The sequence below is a fragment of the Dendrobates tinctorius genome, unplaced genomic scaffold (assembly GCF_039654945.1).
Source record: "Dendrobates tinctorius isolate UK_male_01 unplaced genomic scaffold, ASM3965494v1 ptg000135l, whole genome shotgun sequence".
Classification (NCBI taxonomy): domain Eukaryota; kingdom Metazoa; phylum Chordata; class Amphibia; order Anura; family Dendrobatidae; genus Dendrobates; species Dendrobates tinctorius.
Window position 1 is genome coordinate 6,678,661 of NW_027361803.1, and position 21,318 is coordinate 6,699,978.

General features: G+C 48.6%; 1 protein-coding gene across 3 annotated transcripts; it reads right to left on the reverse strand.

Annotated features, from left to right (window-relative positions):
* Positions 1-2,410: 2,410 nt before the first annotated feature.
* Positions 2,411-21,075, reverse strand: SMAD4 (SMAD family member 4). 3 transcript variants are annotated; one of them, XM_073543876.1, is made up of 12 exons: positions 20,919-21,075; positions 17,947-18,236; positions 15,956-16,130; positions 14,717-14,746; positions 14,189-14,404; positions 11,986-12,105; positions 11,348-11,461; positions 9,794-9,844; positions 6,641-6,824; positions 4,951-5,119; positions 4,355-4,493; positions 2,411-4,009 (listed from the first exon to the last, which is right to left on the reverse strand). In XM_073543876.1, exons 2-12 carry the CDS (start codon positions 18,184-18,186, stop codon positions 3,798-3,800), a joined length of 1,650 nt encoding a protein of 549 aa, XP_073399977.1. In that variant the 5' UTR covers positions 18,187-18,236; positions 20,919-21,075; the 3' UTR covers positions 2,411-3,797. The 3 variants fall into 3 exon arrangements, with proteins under 3 accessions (XP_073399977.1, XP_073399975.1, XP_073399976.1); XM_073543874.1 differs by having other exon boundaries at positions 11,348-11,464; XM_073543875.1 differs by lacking the exon at positions 20,919-21,075 and adding an exon at positions 20,687-20,794 and having other exon boundaries at positions 11,348-11,464.
* Positions 21,076-21,318: the final 243 nt, after the last annotated feature.

The following is a 21,318-nucleotide window of genomic DNA, read 5'->3' on the forward strand; positions in this document are numbered from 1 at the left end:
GTTGAGAAAAAGGGGCAAAAATGAAAAAAGTCCTCGTCTAAGAAGAGGGGAAGTGACCTATCTGTTGCCGCCCCATTGGGACATAATAGGTGTGTGCACGGTGGTGAAGCCCTGAGCTGAGAACGACGCACCCCCATTATTAGGAGTCATTGCTGTGGTGGGCACATAAGTCACATGACCTTCTACTCTACATAATCTACTATAGAATGGACGGGCCGACTGTTCTGTTCCACTAGAAAATAAAGATTTCCTCTCAGCAGCATCAGCGGAGACGATGTAAAGGTTTACAGCTCACATAGCGGGAGGCGGCGGAGGGCGGCATTATTAACGGTGCGTTATAATGGAGGGAAAAGCAAGATTCAGAGGTGCGGGGTCAGCCTGGTACAGAATTACACCGGGACGCGGGCCGACCGCCATGAAAGTGCCTCCTTAAAGAGAAATCATTTAGCTCGCTGCCCTTCTGTACTCATCTTCCCACTTAGAGCTGCCGAGGAGTAAACGGGTGGGAGAGGGAGAGCTGCAAATCTACATTATCCCAAAATATGATTTTTACTCTACGACTTTTATATCACTTCTCTACACAAACTGTAAAAGCCGCAGCCGCCGTTACACTCCATATAGCAGCGCCCGAGGCTGATGAATGGCACCAAAAGGCGGCAGAGGGCACAATCCTCATCATCTTGTCCCAAGAACTCAGAGGAATTCACTGCTGAAGCCCCCAAATGGTCCCCCATCATCCGACTATAGCAGATGAGACAGAAGTGGGGGCGGGTGGGTCTCTGCCCCCCTTCACAGCAAAGCAGGGGTGAGTCTCTGCCCCCCCTCCACAGCAAAGCAGGGGCGGACCTCTGCCCCCCCTTCACAGTAAAGCAGGGGCGGGTCTCTGCCCACCTCCACAGTAAAGCAGGGGCGGGTCTCTGCCCCCCTCCACAGCAAAGCAGGGGCGGGTCTCTGCCCCCCATCCACAGCAAAGCAGGGGCGGGTCTCTGCCCCCCATCCACAGCAAAGCAGGGGCGGGTCTCTGCCCCCCATCCACAGCAAAGCAGGGGCGGGTCTCTGCCCCCCATCCACAGCAAAGCAGGGGCGGGTCTCTGCCCCCCATCCACAGCAAAGCAGGGGCGGGTCTCTGCCCCCCATCCACAGCAAAGCAGGGGCGGGTCTCTGCCCCCCATCCACAGCAAAGCAGGGGCGGGTCTCTGCCCCCCATCCACAGCAAAGCAGGGGCGGGTCTCTGCCCCCCATCCACAGCAAAGCAGGGGCGGGTCTCTGCCCCCCATCCACAGCAAAGCAGGGGCGGGTCTCTGCCCCCCATCCACAGCAAAGCAGGGGCGGGTCTCTGCCCCCCATCCGCAAAGCAGGGGCGGATCTCTGCCCCCCTCCAGAGCAAAGCAGGGGCGGCTCTCTGCCCCGCATCCACAAATCAGGGGCGGATCTCTGCCCCCCATCCACAGCAAAGCAGATCATCCACTAACCATAAGTACGCTTGCTGTTATCAACATGCTTGGAGCATAGAACATTGTTATATATATATATATATATATATATATATACCATTCAAACTATTGGTTTTTTTTGTTGTTTGTTGCCTTTATCATTTGCCTACCCTTGTGATCACAATTTAGTGATAATTAGGGATTCCAAGGGACAGCCACCGTGGAGTGGGGGCGCCATTCCGCTGACTAGTAGGGTGCCAACCTCCGCTGTTAGGAACGCATACAGTAACAGGGAACAGCATAGTTAGGGACTTGTTTTTTGCACTTGTCACTTTATTGTCACCTTCTTTTGCACACTTGTCTTGTTGCCTACCCAATAATACCCTTTTTATTGGCATCCTCTATATGCTCGTTTTCTTGGTTAAATGAGTGACCACACATTGCACCAGTTTAGGGATATATAGGAGCATTAGGGTCAGCCGCCGAGGGGCAGGGGCGCCAATCTCGTTTACGTGTAGGGTGCCAACCTCCACTGGTAGGCAGGAGCTTGTTAACAGGGTTCACATTTAGGGTTATGGTAGCCAGCACGGTTGGTTTTTTATGCTTGGTAACGTCTTGTGTTTAATAGGCATAATAAAAGGTAATTTTTATCTGAAATGATGTGTATATAAGGTTCCTTGATAAAATACTTAATTTTTTGACCTTGTAAGTTTATAATTTTGGCACTTAGTTCAGAACCTATAATATCCAAAAATGACACCATTCTAAAAACTGCACCCCTCAAAGTGCTCAAAACCACATTCAAGTTCATTAACCCTTTATGGTCTTCACCAGAATACGCGCTCCTTCCGCTCACCTATGACAGGGTTCCCCAACTCCAGTCCTCAAGGACCACCAACAGATCAGGTTTCCAGGATTTCCATGAAAACCGTCTGCCACCAATGATAAAGTAGTGGGCATGTCGATAAGTCAGCCGCTCGTAATAAACCGATGTTTATTGAGAATTAGTAATTTGTTAGAACACAAGTCACTTTCTACTTTACAACAAATGGAGACACTAAACCAGCTGCCGGATAGAAAAATTATAAGCAGGTAAGGCATTGATGACGGCGGCGGCGGATGCAGCTATCTAGATAAAAAGCATTGGTGTCCCTGTGATGAAAGCGTCGCACCATCAGGACCATCTCATATATATATACAAGGACCTGCACCAGGCCGCCAGCATGAAAGAGAACGTCCATGTGCAACACAAGTACGGGTTATAAAAGAAAGGTAAAGTATATACAATGGGACACGGGAAAACCAGCAAAGCGGATTTACAAAATTAAAAAAAAAAAAAGTGTCAAGAATTGTGAGTTTGGGAAATTTACAATGAGCGCAATGTCCTGATGGTAAAGAATAAAGTCAGAGCGGCCGTTACGTCTCCTCCTCTAAATAATAGGAATCCTATTAATACAATGGGGGTAATTAATCCTTCTCACCCTAAGGCCATGTACACCGGTCCGGTAGTGTATTTGGGATAGTGGCGAGGATATATGAAAGGGGGCCTTTACTTTCCAAATCTGTATTTCACACAGACCGTAAAGGATCGGGAACACTAATGCAGAAAAGGGAGAAAACATTCACCTATAGATGCATAATGTTCTGGGGGAGACAGGATATATGCGAGATACAGTAGTGATCAGACGGGAACGTATGGTCAGGGACGACCTCTCTGTGGCTGATAACAGGTAAACTGCAGCTAAGGGTCACTGTCCCTTTAAATCCATATGTTCCGCGGTTTATTAAATGTATATGACCGCTCAGGGATCAAAAACTATAGGAAAAAAAAAAGTGTTTGCAAAACTTTTACTAATATGATTTTCCTATTTCATTTCTGCCATTACCTGAAAAAGAGGAGCAGCATTTAGTGTAGCGAAGCCAGAACATACAGTTACATGGAGCCGGGCAGAGATCAATCAGATCGCATCTGGGAATCCAGTCCGCCGTTACCGTTGTAATCAGACTTCGACATCCGACAGCGCGTGCCTGCTGCTCCGGATGCCCAGCACCTAAAGGGTTAAAAAGTACTTTCCCAGTCCTGGCCTGAAGGCTGCTCCTGCTGTCCAGTCCTCCGCTAGGTACTGATCACCTCTTCCATTGCAGATCCCAAAACTAGAGTAGATTCCACAGCAAAAAATACATATAGAAAGAAAAAAGGAAAAAAAAAAAAAGGAGGGGAAGGAGCCATAAATGTTGATTTCCACACTGACGTGGATTAAGCAGGGAAAAGGCTATGTGCATATATTTATAGATCTATTTATATATATTCATGATTACAAGTAATGACTGCGCTCAGTCCGTCATCCGGCGTCCCCCTGCTCATCAGTCCAGTGGCTGCGGGTCTGCGATGGGCATGGTGTGCAGGACCTCGTCCAGGAGCTGGAGGGCGCGGTGGAGGTGGATCTCAATCCAGCAGGGGGTCTCCTTTATACTCTGCCTAGGGTAGTCTGGACCCCAGCCCTTCACAAAGCTCATCCGCAGGATGCAAAGTCTACGCAGATCATCTACTCCAATCCCGGCAGCAGCAGATAGGCCTAGAAAATAACGCAAGTAAAAAAAAATTATACAAAATAGTGTAAAAAAAAAAAAAAAAAAGTGTAAAAAGTAAAAGAAAAAAAAAGGTAAAAAAGTGTTAAAGTGTAAAAAAAAAAGGTAAAAAAAATAGTAAAAAAAGTAAGTGTAAAAAAGTGTAAAAAAAAGTAAAAACAAATAGTGTAAAAAAAAAAGGTAAAGTTTTTTTTAAAAAGGGTAAAGTATAAAAAAAGGATAAAAACTAAAAAATGGGTAAAAGTGTAAAAAAAAAAAGTGAAAAAAATAAAAAAAAAAAAAAGTTCACACATCATGAACTGTTACAAGCAGTGCTGGGCGCTGACACTTACTGATCGCTGGTGCGATGCCGCCCACGGACCCCGGACCAGGAATATTCCCCGCCACAGCTGCCGCTTGAGCTGCAGCTGCCGCCTGCGCCGTGGCCGCCTGCTGCTGCATTTGTCTGTGGCATTGGCGTAAATCAAACACCTTGGGCAAGAAGACAGAAAAGTGCGGCCGTCGTTAGTGACCATTAAGTGTTTGGGTCACATCTAGAGGATTAGGAGATTTTTGCACAGAGGCCAGAACATTTTTTTGCTGAGCTATGAAAACCATTATCTCAATTATCAATGTCTTTATTTTTGCCATTTTTCTTCTTTTTTTTTTTTTTCCAAGGTAAATTGAACAATGCCATTTTCATCCAAGTGTATGAATTAGACCCAAGACCGATTTCACACAATCGACACTCTCAGTCGAGTACGGGCAAACTGGTCACAGGTCTCCGAGACCCTAAACATCCGTGTAGGCACAGATGAGGCTGGAGAGTTCGGACGGTGAATGTCTGATGTGTGAACGCGCCGAGCAGTGTAATGGGCATGACCGGTGAGGGATATTACTCCACAGCAGGGAGGATTTACTTAACTCCTTAAAGGCTGGTGGTCAGTACCTTAATGTAAGCACTGGGGTAGATCTTGTGCACGGCGTCCCCGGGTGCTCGTCCTGCCTCTCTGTCCAGGTAGTAGCTCTGCACGAACACGGCGTGGTCGCTGAGGCATCGCACCCAGACATCGCCTTCTCCTTTACACTCCAGCTGGACGCCTTTCCCTATGTGCAACCTGGGAGGAAAGAGAGGGAACGAGGGGTAAAGAAGCAACGTCATAAACGCGGCAGAACAGTGGGGGTCTCAGAAACTTTCATTCCGACTTCCCACTAAGCTTTGACTAAAAAACAGCAATTCTGGCATTACAGTTTTTCTTTTTGGGGCGTTGTCCAATTTTATATTCTATAATTTAAAATAGATTTTCTCAGGTGCTTCATTGGGGAACACAGGGGACCATGGGTGTACACTGGTGCCGCCAGGGGTCAGTCTGGATCCTCTCGTCTGCACAGCACTAATGCACTGGTGCGGGTGGTCTTTGCCCTTTTTCTCCTGCCCGCCTTGCTCCCAGAGCCCGTCATGTTGCATGTAGGATTGACAGAGCCAAAGATCACCTCTTATGGATATGGACCATGAATGGACCGGGTTTCTTCAGGACAGGCGAGTGGATCTTCTCCCTGCATCCTGCACAAGCTCCTGGGTCTTTACTCCACGGTGCTTGTCCCAGTTTTCTTCTGCCTTTTCTTACCTCTTCAGTACTCTCCTTACAGTGGGTCTCTTCCGTGCACCTTTGTCTTTGCAGTAGGTGGACACAGCACCCCTGTTTTGTTGCCTTTTTGGGTGTATTAGTAAATTTATTGTGATTTTCTCACTAACTGATTAGCTTGAGTGTCCATACTTGGATGCATCCTGCTGAACAGGAGACGACTTTTCTTATAGCTGTAATTCTTAGTGTCAGCCTCCGGGTGGCAGAAGCGTACCCCTATTGGATTTTCGTGTCTCCCCCCCCCCCCCCCCCCAAAATAAAATGAGCGAGAAAGGAATTTTACTCAAGAGTCCAAATATCTTCTGACTAATATAAATTGAGAAATAATTTTAGATTTTGCTTTTACAGACATCACAATACCAAATAGGTTTATTTTTTCATTTCTCTATTTTTGTATTTGAAAAGAGGGGTTGATTCAACCTTTTTTTTATATGTTTAAAAACTGTATTTTTTTATTATTGTTAGTTTAATATCTTGTCCTACATGCTGCAGCAGCCCAGTATTGCTGTATATAGTGAGAGTAATTATCTCCTAAGAAGCCCGGTCATAGACTGGACTACATAGGAGTACAGAGATGGGAACGACAGGGCCCTTCTGTAGGCCCCAGGTGTCAAGGCAATTGAATCGGCACCCCATAATCCCATCGTTGGGGTAGCTGCCCCTCACAGATCCCCCATTTGGATTGCACCATGTACATGCCACTGTCAGACTGGCAGCGACTGAAACTAGCTCTGGTTGCTGCTGGTAGAGGCAGGTGCAGGCTGTTTAACACAGCCAGCATCCATCCTGTGAGGAGTGGGCCGAGCTTATAAGCCCACTCCATACATGTGCAGCTGACATCTGCCGCACGTCTATGGTGGATGTGGGGAAGGGACTAAAATAAGTTGAAACAGGGGAGAGGAAAAAAAATAAAATAATGGAGCAAGGTGGTCCCAACGTGCAGGTAAAATACTCCAGCGCCATCTTATATATTCCCATATGAGACAGACTTACCGTGCTCTCTCGATGGCTTCTGTCCTGTGAACATTGGACAGTTGCCCCAAGCAGAAGCGATCACCCCCCGAGGGGTCCACATAGCCGTCCACTGTGACGATGGGGCAATTGGATGGGACCTTGAAGGTTTCTCCCACCTGGACGTCCATTTCAAAATAAGCAATAGAGCACCAATACTCTGGAGCTGCGGGAGATAAAGCAGAAAACTGCAAGAGCTGCCCCCTCCAAAAAAATCATCAAAAATATGAAAGACGGCACCACTCAAATGCACATAAATATTGGGATTAGCCTATGGCAGAGCAGTGAACAGCACAAATGAGAAAAAGAAGTTTCTGAATTCAGGGATTCACCAAGTATTGTTAAATCTTTATTAAAGAACAAACAGAGAAGCCAAAAACGGAAAAATTAAAATCATGTAAAAAGCAAAAAGTTAGACATGCGAGACTCCCATCTTCACTACTTGCAACTGCAACAAATCTTGGGTAATTATTTCCCTATTTATAGGCTAAGACAAGCCAAGTTATACTCTCACCCCTGATGAAGCCACAATTATAGCGGCAAAACGCTACCTCTTCTTACCGAGATTCAAGTGACTTAATCTTTGTGCCAACAAAGTGTTTATTGCTTGTTTGTTACATATGGTATTATCCTCCACTGAACGACAGTCAGCCCACCTTTACATGTATTCACATGCCTGCTGGGGGTCCGATGTCTATATGAACTGATCACTAATCACTTGTTGGCATTATTTGAGGCTCATGTGATTGATCCTTATAGGACTGACAATATCTGTGTAAATTCCCTATAATACAGAGGGTACAGAAAGTATTCAGACCCCTTTAAATTTTTCACTGTTTCATTGCAGCCATTTGGTAAACTCAAAAAAGTCCATTTTTTTCTCTTTAATGTACACTCTGCACCCCATCTTGACTGAAAAAACAGAAATGTAGAAATTTTTGCAAATTTATTAAAAAAGAAAAACTGAAATATCATATGGTCATAAGGATTCAGACCCTTTGCTCAGACACTCATATGTAAAGGCCCCGTCACACTAAGCGACTTACCAGCGATCCCGACACCGATATCAAGGTGTCAGGATCGCTAGTAAGTCGCTATGTGATCGCTGGTGAGCTATCACACAGACAGCTTCACCAGCGATCAGCACAGCGATGCCGAGCGCCCGGCATCGCTGGCCATCCCTGTAAAAAATAGAATCAAAATTAAAAATATAGTTATTCTCACCTTCCGACATCCCGTTCAGCCATCCTGCCTCTCTCCACGCTCCGGTCCCAGTGATCCTTTGCACGAATGACCGCGAGATGTCACGATCTCGAGGGATAACAAAGTCTCGCGGTCATTCGTGCAAAGGATTACTGGGACCGGAGCGTGGAGAGAGGCCAGAAGACTGCGCGGGACATCGGAAGGTGAGAATAACTATATTTTTTATTTTTTTTATTATTTTTTACACCTGATCGCTGGTGTCCTGCCTGTCACACGCAGCGATGCATGATGGCCAGCGGGAGACCAGCGACCAAAGAAATGTCCAGAGATTTCTTCCAGCGATCAGCGATACCGGCAGGGGGGGCGCTCGCTGATCGCTGTCACACACAGCGATCTCGCTGGTGAGATCGCTGTTACGTCACAAAAGTTGTGACTCAGCAGCGATCTCGCTACCGAGATCGCTTATTGAGACAGGGCCTTAAGTCACATGCTGTCCATTTCCTTGTGATCCTCCTTGAGATGGTTCTACTCCTTAATTGGAATCCAGCTGTGTTTAATTAAACTATTAGGACTTGATTTGTAAAGGCACACACCTGTCTATATAAGACCTCACAGCTCACAGTGCATGTCAGACCAAATGAGTATCATGAGGTCAAAGGAATTGGCCAAGGAGCTCAGAGACAGAATTGTGGCAAGGCACAGATATGGCCAAGGTTACAAAAGATTTTCTGCAGTATTCAGGGATTCTAAGAGCACAGTGGCCTCCATAATCCTTAAATGGAAGAAGTTTTGGACCACCAGAAGTCTTCCTAGACCTGACCGTCCAGCCAAACTGAGCAATCGTGGGAGAAGAGCCTTGGTGAGTGAGGTAAAGAAGAACCCCAAGATCACTGCGGCTGAGCACCACAGATGCAGTAGGGAGATGGGAGAAAGTTCCATAAAGTCAACTATCACTGCAGCCCTCCACCAGTCGGGCCTTTATGGTAGAGTGGCCCGAAGGAAGCCTCTCCTCAGTGCCAGACATATGAAAGCCAGCATAGAGTTTGCTAAAAAACATATGAAGGACTCCCAGACTATGAGAAATAAGATTCTCTGGTCTGATGAGACGAAGATAGATTTTTTTGGTGAAAATTCTAAGCTGTATGTGTGGCGAAAACCAGGCACTGCTCATCACCTGCCCAATACAATCCCAACAGTGAAACATGGTGGCAGCATCATGCTATGGTGGTGTTTTTTCAGCTGCAGGGACAGAACGACTGGTTGAAATTGAAGGAAACATGAATGTGGCCAAGTACAGAGATATCCTAGATGAAAACCTCTTCCACAGTGCTCTGGACCTCAGACTTGGCTGAAGGTTCACCTTCCAACAAGACAATGACCCTGAGCACACAGCTAAAATAACAAAGGAGTGGCTTCAGAACAACTCTGTGACCATTCTTGACCAGCCCAGCCAGAGCCCTGACCTAAACCCAATTGAGCATCTCTGGAGAGACCTGAAAATGGCTGTCCACCAACGTTCACCATCCAACCTGACAGAACTGGAGAGGATCTGCAAGGAAGAATGGCAGAGGATCCCCAAATCCAGGTGTGAAAAACTTGTTGTATCATTCCCAAGAAGACTCATGGCTGTACTAGCTCAAAAGGTGCTTCTACTCAACACTGAGCAAAGGGTCTGAATACTTATGAACATGTGATATTTCAGTTTTTCTTTTTTAATAAATTTGCAAATGTCTACATTTCTGCTTTTTTCCATCAAGATGGGGTACAGAGTGTACATGAGAAAAAAAAATGAACTTTTTTGAATTTACCAAATGGCTGCAATGAAACAGAGGGAAAAATGTAAAGGGGTCTGAACACTTTCTGTACCCACTGTATATGGCTCAATAATTACACAGTGGAGATCTGGTTTTATTCTAACACATAACCACATACCTGGGTGATTGGAGATCGGGGGCTGGAACGCGAGCTCATTGTGCACAGGCCCTACAGAACAAAACAGGATCCATGTCAGGGAGCCAGGATTTTATTTAAAAGCATTGACAGCTGAGAAACATTTTGCGAGTGGCGAATCTCCCTTTTATGACAATGTAGGTAATGATGAAACCACCAGCAGGCAAGGAACCTGCGGATCAGGGTCCGGGTGACCGCGGCCGTATGAGGAATGGGGCCGCACATAGCGGCGACCATTAGTCAACAAATTAGAATTTTTTTTTTTGCTATTAGCACATTTTATCTTTTAACTCAGGGGGTGGGGAACCTCCATTTGGAAATTTATCCTTCGGGGGCCGCACAATCTTGTTTCCAACTGTGCCCACAAAGTACGTCCTCATGTAAATTAAAGGGCCGCGGGCCTGAGGTTCCCCACCCCTGTCCTAGGTTCAAATAACTCAACAAAGTCCAAAGAGAAAAGAAACAGATTCAGCACCGTTGCACCACCGTAGTCTCTTAGAGAAATCTAAACAGACCCCTCAAACACAAAATATAAACCCCAAGGAACGGGTGCTCAATCCTAAGAAAATACACATAGTCCAATTGCACAATGAGGGAAAAGAGGATGGCACTCACGGTTCCCAAAAGTAGAAGTCTTTATTCACGGATAAAAATGCATAAGCATTCCTGTGCTTCAACGGGTCCTAATTTAGGACCCGTTGAAACGCAGGAGCGCAAAATGGCCACTGTCCGCACTCTCTGCATTGCTCCCGAGCCTATGCATTTTTATCCGTAAATAAAGATTTCTACTTTTGGTAACCGTGAATGCCATCCTCTTTTCCTTCATTGTGCAATTCAAGTAACTCAATGCAAACGTGGTTTTCGCTCTCACTAGACCTCGCATCATCTGTACCCAAGGCCCAGTACAATGGGTGAGCAACAAACACCTGTTATACAAGAGGGGGAGGAGGTGAGCTGTGACATAACCTATTGTGAATGGTGGACCCTATGTAATCTACAGTGGTGCTATCAGTCATTGTACAGGAGGTGAGCTGTGACACCACCTATTGTGAATGGTGGATCCTGTGTTGTCACTGAATTCTTGGCTAGTGAGGAGACTACTGGCAAGCCTACTGTGAAGAACAGGAAGTTTGAGTCTAATAATAAGGCATGGGTCATTTTCTGATAGATCTCTAATGCAGATTTCCAACTAACTATACAGTGTTTTATATAGACTTTTGAGACTCTCAATGACAAGGTACAGAGCCCCCATTTTCAGAGCTGTAGGGTTACATTCACACATTGTAGCACCCATATTACTATTTTTGCAAAGTCAAGTTGAAGAAAATTCTGCAAAATCCATGATATAACTCAAGGACAATGTGTGAACATAACACAAGACCGAGGAGGCTGAGGGCCTTATGTAGGCAGCAAATCGACTCAGAGGTTGGAAATGACAAAATTAAGAGTGAATCTCATAAAAAAATAAATAAATAAATAAAAGCGTATGACTCCAAACCATGGGAGAAAAGGAACATTGGAAGGTAAAAAACTTACAGTAATGTCCAGGATGAGGCATGGGTGGATGATGCTGAAGATGTCCGTTCTGGTGGTGAGACATATTGGGGGTGTAAGGTGCGGTTCTACTTCCAGTCCAGGTTGTGGTACTGTCTACTAAAACATCACACAAAATCTGGTTACGATGGCGCCCCCTAGTGCAGGGTGATAGCAGTCATGGAATAACATGGGTCGCATTAACAGGAGATCTCTGCAGTGTTTATGGCACCAGATACTGGGTGGTAAAAAGCAGAAGGAGCCATTGTGGATGATGGCAATGAATGCTACACAATGGACGCAGCCGGTTTTCAGAATCCAGTGGGGCTTTATACATGATCACATCGGTACTAGCGATGAGCGCAAGTGCTCATGACTAGAGTTTGTCTAGGGTGCTCGGGTACGCACCGAGTATCGCGGGTGCTCGAGTCACATGTTCGAGTCCCCATGGCTGGTTAGATAGCCATAAAACATGTGGGGGATTGCCTGAGAAACACTGGCTATGCATGTTTTGTGGCTAACAGCAGCGAAACATGCAGCCGCGGGGACTCGAACATGTCACTTGAGCACACGCAATACTCGGTGCGTACCCGAGCACTTGTGCTCATCACTAGTGGGTACAACACTTTTCCGCCACTTACTGTGATGATATGTGGCCGGCTGGGCGTTGAAACCATTCTGTTGCGTCCCCTGAGGTGGCACGGAGGCGATCTGCAGCAACCCTTCACCATGCGATGCCGCCAATAGACTAGTAGGCTGACCTGGGTGGAGAGAGAACATCTAGAGTCAATACTGCCCATAGCTTCCTCACATCAATGTTTGCCCTGTACGGCGGTAATGAGCCAGGATCGACACACAGAGAACGTTCAGAAGAAAAGTGACGGGAAAGGGGTCTACCGAGACAGGTGTCGTCAAAGATGACAGCCGGCGTCAGGCTCTCATACACGAACTGAAGTAGAGAGGGAAGATGTAAGGGGTAGAAAACATGTAAAAGGAATTGGCGGCTTATTACAAGCTGCACATCCAATACAAAGCTGATAACCAAAAATCACACTATGCAGCTGGGACAAAGCAGCGCAATATCAGTTTAAATTGCCATGACAAACAAGTTGCAATCATTTTTATTTTTTGGCTACTTGCTTGTCACGGTCACTGCACCTTGGGAGTCTCAATGTGACCCTATTCGCTCTGTGATGTGGCAGCTAGATAGCTCAATCTCTGGTTGTGTTGCTGCCAGAGTCTCTGTGTGCCACGGTCTAAGGGATACCAAAGCAGTAAATTGCTGAAGTTTTCAAATCACCTACAATGGTCAGATGAACATCAGAAAGAGACCTGAAAGCAATACCTTGAGGCGTCCAGAGCGGAAGAGTCAGGTTTTCCATTGTGTGGATGGTTGGGTGCATGTGCGGCTATTACCTGGGGATGCACTAAAGACAAAGAAGTGAAGGGGCAACGTCCTGCAGGGAACCTCGGGTCCTGACATCATGGGAATCTGACATGTGCCACCTAACATCAGAGACCAATGGAAGCGGCATTCCCTGACATCACCAGAATAATGGCCGGGCAGGAATAGAGGAACATGGCAAAGATCAAGGTGATGACTTGTTTCCAAATTCTTTAAAATTGATCATCTGCGGGACGTGACGGAGAAACAAATCCGATCCATGGACACCGCCTCAGGCAGTCTTACATAAACCATGAAAAAAAAGATAATCTTTATTATATTTAAAAATATATATCCAGGCAAGTGGCCCAAAGGGTCCCAGACAGTAACCACTGCTTTGTGTAGAGCGGAAAGTAGGATAAGGCGGAAGGAGGATAATCTCGGTCAACGATGTATCCTATACAGGGGGGAATAGAGTGACGGGGGGGGGCGTGTGCATGCCAGCAGCGGGCAATATAGGGACGGGGGGGGGGGGGGCCGCGTGCATGCCAGCAGCGGGCAATATAGGGACTGGGGGGCCATGTGCGTGTCAGCATCAGCAAGGGGGCATATAGTGACCGGGAGGGGGACATATCCAGGATTTGATGTGTGTGGGGGGGGCTATGTGCCAGCACAAGGGGGCCATGTACCAGGATGGGGGATGTATAGATACCAGGATGACGGACATATATATGATTTGAAAGACGGACACTGACATTATAAGACACACCTCCATTTAACATAAAAAAAAAATTTGCTTTTTCGTCACCAAATTTGGGGGTGCGTCTTATAATCAGGTGCATCTTATAAAGCGAAAAATACGGTATGTAACCTACAAAAGGTAGGAAGAAAAAAAAAGGGAAAGGAAAAGTACCAATGATCCCCAATTACTACCAAATTCCCCATCCGAGAAGGGAGATATAGGGATAATACAAAAAAGACCCCACATAGCTATCAGTTTACTACGACCAACGCGTTTCGCCCTTGTGATACTGGTTCATCAGGACGTTTGTACATGTTATTGTAAATCAAGCTTGTGATGTTAAATGAGACGGCTGAGAAGTGAACTCTACGGAACAGAAAGTATCGACGATTATGTGACGGTGACCAAAGCGAAAACGAAAAGATGGAGGGATTTTTTTTTTAAATAAAGATAATAGGCGATTTGAAAAAAAAAAAAAATCTTTAGAAAGTGTCACAAACTGCATTTACATACAAATTAGGGTGTAAATCTGAAGCCTCTGTCACTCCGACTCAATTCCCTGCCCAGACCCGCCGCCTTCTGCTTAACTTCAGTCACACGGCATAGAGGCTCTCAGCCAAGCAGGAGGCGGCTGCCCTGGGCAGGGAAAAGAGCTGGAGTGACAGAGTCTTGCAGACTGGGTGCTGGGAGGTAGGATTCAGAAGCTGCAGACACTTACTTGTGGATGGGACGGGGATGCTGGAGAAGCTGGAGGCATTGGGGGTGCTGGGCTCGCTGGAGGCCAGCAGTGAAGAGTTGCTGTAGCTCTCGCTGGACGACCGGTTGCTCGGCGGGTGCTGGATGGTCTGTAGTGAATGTGCATCAGAGGAGATGTTCTGCTGAGCTTCCACGTAGTCATGGCCGTACTCGTCCTTCACCAGTAAGCTAGATGGAGCTGTGACAAGATGACAGGCCGGACGTTACACATAACCATCATTACAGCGTCCGGAACGCGCAGTAACTGAAGGAAATAACGTCACCGGCTCCCTCCTCCTCGCTATAAGAAAGATGGAGGACGCATAGCTGGGAATCTATAATTGTCCGAGACGTGCTGAGAGGCGGCCTCGACCTTCGGGAATATTGCACAGATACAAACTACTCCTGACCCACAGAAGAGGCCTCGGACAATATGGAGGAGGCCGCATCATGTGCCGGAGCTGAGCTCCCACCTTCATCGGCCTGACTCATCTCATAGGAAAAGACTTACCGGTACTCTGAATTGTTAACCCCGACAAGTCTGAAAGAAAAAGGAGCAGTGTCAGTAATAATGAAGGAGAGATGCAAGTAATCTAATTATACAGAAGTGTGTGTAGGAGACGGCGCCCTCATCTGGAGGTCCGAGGTGAGACTCTGGGTCTCGCGATAGATGGCCCCATTCATTCTTTCATGTGCACGGACCGGTCGTCCTGATCCCTTTTGCAGAGAGACAGCCCCAATGCATTATGTTGCCACCCCCATGCTTCACAGTAGGTATGGTGATCTTTGAATCATGCAAATCAGCATTCTGTCTCCTCCAAATAGGACGAGTTTTGTTTCTAACAAACAGTTCTACTACAGTTTCTTACCAAAAATCCTCCATCTGGTATATTGTAAAAAGCATGGAGGTCATAGAGACCTATATTGTAAGACCCCCCTCTCCCCCCCCCCCCCTAACGTATGTACCCCAGCAACATGGACACCAACCAAGGTTTGGGGTAATCACAGCTCATCGATATCACCTCTACATAATGTGGTTTATACAAAATGACTGCCTCCTGGCCCTCCCTGTAAATTAGTCACAGACAGGAAGATCTCCATACATAGTGCTGCCTGCTGGTTTCTTCATGAAAAGTGTCATGGCACAAATAGCACCAAGTCCTTCTCCATCACTGTATATAATGCTGCCTCCCTATCTAGGCCTGAAAATGACCAAGGAACAGGTAGCACTGTACTGCCTAGCCATGTGAACCATTAGTCAGAGCTCCTTGTCGTTCACAAAGTGCTGCCTTCTGGTTTCTTCATGAAAAGGATGCAGGCAGAGACACAGGGAATAGGTACTATCATTATAAATAATATTTCCTCCCTATCCCTGTAAAGTAAAATGACACAGGCACAGATAGTACCTCATTCCCTGTAATGGGAATTACACAGGCACAGATAGTACTGCCTATCTTTGTAAACGACAGAGGCACAGACAGTACTGCCTATCACTGTAAAGTAAAATGACACAGGCACATCCTTATCAATCAGTCTTTTTTACCTATAAATGATATGAGACATTACGGCCTATCCCTGCAAATAACGTAGTCACAGATAGTGCTACCTGCTCATGTACCACTGTAAGTGGTGTCTGCACATACAATAGTGTGTACCCCTGTAGAGACCACCCTGCGCCCCCTGCAGTTCTGCTCCTTATGGCTCCGCTGGCCATTACTTCTAGACGGATGACAAGGCTCAGGTCTCTTACCGATCCCGGGGGACACGACGCGCTCGTAGTGATAGGGATTGACACAGACACTGTCGCACTTCAGATCAAATGCGTACTGACAATATTTCACATGTTTCAGCTCATTCTTATGAAGATCCGGCCATCGCCATAGACGGGCATAGATGACGTGGGGGAAACCTTTCCTGCCGGCCACCTGTAAGAGACCATGGACGGCGTTCAGGGCAGAAATGCAAGTCACCAAGACCGCAGTGAACCACATAGAACATCTCGGGTGGGTCACACACACACGGACGCAATGGTCAGGAAATACATGACTATTGCCCATAAAGAGCGCCACCCATGGGCTGCATCTTTTATTACAATTCCACTGCATTCACTTGATTACTGCAATATCAGACACAGCCAGCAGACAGGGGTGGCGCTGTTTGGGGGTGAAAGGAGCCACAGTTTCTTCTATACAAAAAAATGAAAATAATAAAGGGTCATCAATTATTGGAGTCAGGAACAGTAATGAGCTGTCAGAAGGAGCCGAAGATCTTTTACTAGAAAGCGCAGACGTCACAGGACAGAAGTCTGCAACTAAAGGCGTGTACGGGCCACAGTCAGCGCAGAAGCTGCGTACACTTTACGGCGTCACAGGCTGTTAGTCGCCGAAGATCCTCCAGGAAATACAATAAAAAACGATGGAGTACAAGATCCAACGTATGCTAAACATCAACTCACCACCTAAAATGGCAGGACCTCGGAAACCTCCATCAGTGGGAAAAAAGTTATGGGTCTCAGAAAATGGTGACAGGTTTTTTTTTTTAGAAAGTTCTGAATTTTCCTAATCTCATACAGTTAGGTACAAAAATACTTGGACAGTGGCGGAATCTCCGTGATTCCAGCTCTGCAGGCCAATATTTTGGATTTAAAGGTGCAAATATAGGGTTAATCTGCAGGTTAATAGCGTCACTAGCCCGCCCGGCATCTGCACTTATCTGAACGCTGGAAGGGGAAATGAATTTTATCTACCCCTGGCAGCATTCAGCTTTTAGTCTCGGGGGTGCCGCCTGCACAGGTTCACTCACCGTTCTGAGGTTTTTTTTTGCAGAATATATCAAACTGTTGATTTGACCACCACTAACATTTCTAATATCCCTCTGATGGATTTCTTCTTTTTCTCCAGCCTAATGATGGACCGTTTCTCTTCCTTTGAGTGCTCCTGTGACCGCATGTTGTGGGTTCACAGCATCAGGTTCCATACTGTAAATGCCACACCTGGAATCAGCTCCAGACCTTTTACCTGCTTTATTGATGATGGAGTAACAAGGGAAATGCCCATGCAGCCCATTAAAGAGCTTTGAGATAATTGTCCAATTACTTTTGGCCCCTTGAAAGAGAGACACTTAGGCTGTAAGTCCTAAACCCTTCCTCTTATTAGGATGTGAATCCTCTCAAATTAAAGCCGAGTCTTGGCACCTTTAAGCCCATATTAACTATAGAACTGGAACTTGAATATGTTGTGATAAAAAGCTAAAATGATGAAACTTCTGGACCTACCTGTATATACCGTAATATGTGATTAGAAAAATTAAGAACTTTGTCTAAAAAAAATAAAAATGGTGTCGCCATTTTTACCATACAAAGACAGTGCCCCGCCCTCCTCCACGTTTTCATTACAATATACGGTGAAATCAATAGTGTAACTCAATACAACAACTTGTCCTGCAAAAAAGCCGTCCTTGTACGGCGACGTAGATGGGAAAAAAAAGTCATGGCTCTTGGTAGAAAGGGAGGAAAGTATTAAAGTGCAAAAAGTAAAAACCTGGCGGCAGTGGGAAGGGATCACACACTCCAGACATCTTGGCAACATGTTTCACAGCCCATTATAATGTCACGGTGTGAATGTGCCGGACCCTCCGGGTGATACTTAGCCCAGAAGGCGCCCATGTAGTTTGCTGTTACCCACTAAACCAAAAGCCTCCTAGACACAAAGAGCCCACCTAACGCAAAGAGCAAGTGCCCACCTGCAGCCGTCCATCTAAGGTCCTCTGGATGGTGACACATTTGCTGGGATGGGCCCCGTTGGTGGTGATGGCGGTGATCAGAGAATCCAATTCATCCTTCTTCTCCTTCAGCTTCTTTACTAAACTCTCGATGGCTCGCTTGGCAAAAGTCTCGCTCTCGCCTCCCTGGCGGTGGCACATCAGGCTGTGGACAATGCTCAGGCAGGCGTCGTTGCTGGTGGGGGTGTTGGTGATGGACATTGTTGTCACCGCAGATCAAGCGTCTTAGTTCAAGGTTTCAGCTGCTGAGCCTGGAAACAGCGGAAAATCACAAGTCAGTGAAGTCTACAGACGGAGACCGGGGGGTGTCCAGAGTTACCATGAACCCGCTGTCACGTGTCTGATCGCTGCGGACCCCGCAATCCAGAGAACCCAAGTACTCGGCCGTCACCAGGAGCAGCGCCTGGACCTGGCCCTACTAATAAAAGGACATACTGTATAACATATCACCCCCTGATCTTCCAGCATCTGTGGCGATAAGAAAGTACACCCCAGCATGCCGGTCCACCTGCCTTGTCCATTCAGCAGCTTTTTGCTACGATCCGCACAGTCTGACGCTGGATGAGGCGATGCACGCGCTGTTTGCACTAATTAATGGCGTCAGCAAAAAAGCAAAACCCAAAAAAACTAATGGCGGGATTTAGATTTTTTTTTTTTTCACCAATTCACTGCATTTGGAATTTCTTTCCATTTTCTAGGATATCACATGGTAAAATTAATGGGGTCCATCAAAATACTAAAGTCATCCAGCATAACAATAAGAGCTCGCGCTGCTGTCCACAGAAAGGTGACATTGTGACTCTTGAATTAATGGGAGGAAAAAAAATGAAATTTAAAAAAAAAAAATGAAAAATTGCCAGAGCTTAAAGGGTTAAAGACGAGCAATGGCTATAGATGAAGGTACACAGTGAGCGCAGACTCTCGCCCGCAGGCGCCCAGCTTCAGAGTGCAGACCCTCGCCCGCGGGCGCCCAGCTTCAGAGTGCAGACCCAAGCCCGCGGGCGCCCAGCTTCAGAGTGCAGACCCTCTCCCGCGGGCACCCTGCTTCAGAGTGCAGACCCAAGCCCGCAGGTGCCCAGCTTCAGAGTGCAGACCCAAGACCGCGGGCGCCCGGCTCGGGAGGGCAGACCCTCACCCGCAGGCACCCGGCTCGGGAGGGCAGACCCTCACTCACGTGTGCCCAACTTGTGCCCTCCCATCATCCAACAGTTCAAGCCATAAACAAACACGCGTGGAAAATTCGATTTTGTCCGGCCAAGAACAGCAGCACAGGAGACTGAACTGATGTCTCGCTGCGGATATTAACCCTTCGTCAGCCAGGCCCTAGTGGCACGTAAGGGGGATGCGGGGGGGGCGACAGACGGCTCATTAGAGGTCTCTAATGTACGGAAGGAGGACAGATGCGCAGCCATATTGTACAGGAGAGAACCTGACACCTTAATGGGTCTAATCCTGTGGGAAGAGGAATCTGCCATCGATCCGACGTCACAGCTCAGCTGTCGAAATAACCGAGCACATCAGCGAGGACAAACATCCTCTTCAAGGGGGAGGTGGACGGGAACCATAGCGCCACCTATTACAGGACAGTGAGAGGTGGAAGACATGGGGGTCCCAAAGGTTTGACCCTAAAATGTCAGACATCTGGAGTCTCGCCTATCAGTCATTATGGGGGGGTGTCTCAAGTTCTTATTTGGTTAAATTTGCAAATTGTTTGTACAAACAAAACCTAGACATTTCCCTCTTTCCAAAAATCCTCTCTGGTCCCAAGAACAGGGGGTCACTTAAACCTATAGTTGGCAGCTGGTTTCCTAGGTTACCGGCCACCTCCGCAGTCCGAGTGGCCTTCTTCCCCCCCCATGTGAGCGCCGCTCTGAATCCGGACACATCCCACCAATTTCAGAAACCTCCTCCCACGTTGCACAGGCAGATGGGTCTGTGCCAGCCCCCCAGGAGAGCGCTCAGTTTAGACCAGGGTGTGACCATGTCGGACAGCCGGACCCCTGCGAGGAGCCCGGGACGGCCGGACCCCTGCGTGGACCCCTGCGCGGACCCCGGGACGGCCGGACCCCTGCGAGGAGCCCGGGACGGCCGGACCCCTGCGAGGAGCCCGGGACGGCCGGACCCCTGCGAGGAGCCCGGGACGGCCGGACCCCTGCGTGGAGCCCGGGACGGCCGGACCCCTGCGTGGACCCCGGGACGGCCGGACCCCTGCGCGGACCCCGGGACGGCCGGACCCCTGCGAGGACCCCGGGACGGCCGGACCCCTGCGTGGACCCCTGCGCGGACCCCGGGACGGCTGGACCCCTGCGCGGACCCCGGGACGGCCGGACCCCTGCGAGGAGCCCGGGACGGCCGGACCCCTGCGAGGAGCCCGGGACGGCCGGACCCCTGCGTGGACCCCTGCGCGGACCCCGGGACGGCCGGACCCCTGCGAGGAGCCCGGGACGGCCGGACCCCTGCGTGGACCCCTGCGCGGACCCCGGGACGGCCGGACCCCTGCGAGGACCCCGGGACGGCCGGACCCCTGCGTGGACCCCTGCGTGGACCCCTGCGCGGACCCCGGGACGGCCGGACCCCTGCGCGGACCCCGGGACGGCCGGACCCCTGCGAGGAGCCCGGGACGGCCGGACCCCTGCGCGGACCCCGGGACGGCCGGACCCCTGCGCGGACCCCCGGGGGCTGCAGAAAGTTCCGGCTTTACTTTATCACACGATGTTGGTGGTCCCCGATCTGAGCTCATGGCTCAGTGTCCGCACGATGTGACGGTGCCCCCGGCTCTCCGTCCGTCGCTCGGTCCGGCCGCTTAGGCCCAGCGCAGACCCCTCCCCTCAGCCCGCGTCACCCCCTGCAGCGGTGCGGCGCAACGGACCCCTCCAGCCCGGATTCCCACAACCGCCCCCAGTACGGACACAGAGGCCGGAATCCCCGCTCACCTCCCGGGACTCTCCTAGCTGCGGAGGCCGCAGACAACAAACCCTCCCGGGCTGAGCGTGCGCAGCAGCGGCTACATCCGGGACACCGAGCAGAAGGGTGGGAGGAGCCAGGACCTAGCGGGAAGCAGGGGGCGTGGCTAGAGGAAAACAGAAAAGCGTGGATTAGGCGAAAGGGGCGGGGCGACGCGTGCGCCATGGTAACCGGAGCAGTGATTGACGGGAGTGTCCTGCGGGGAGATGAGTGGGAAAATCTGCGCGAACTGGGTGTGTGCACACGCTGCGGAATGGGGTGCGGAGTTGGCCGTGCGGATTTTGTAAAATCCGCAGGTAAATCTGCAGGTCAACAGACCTGCGGATTAGGCTATGTGCACACGCTGCAGATTCACCTGCGTTTTTTTCC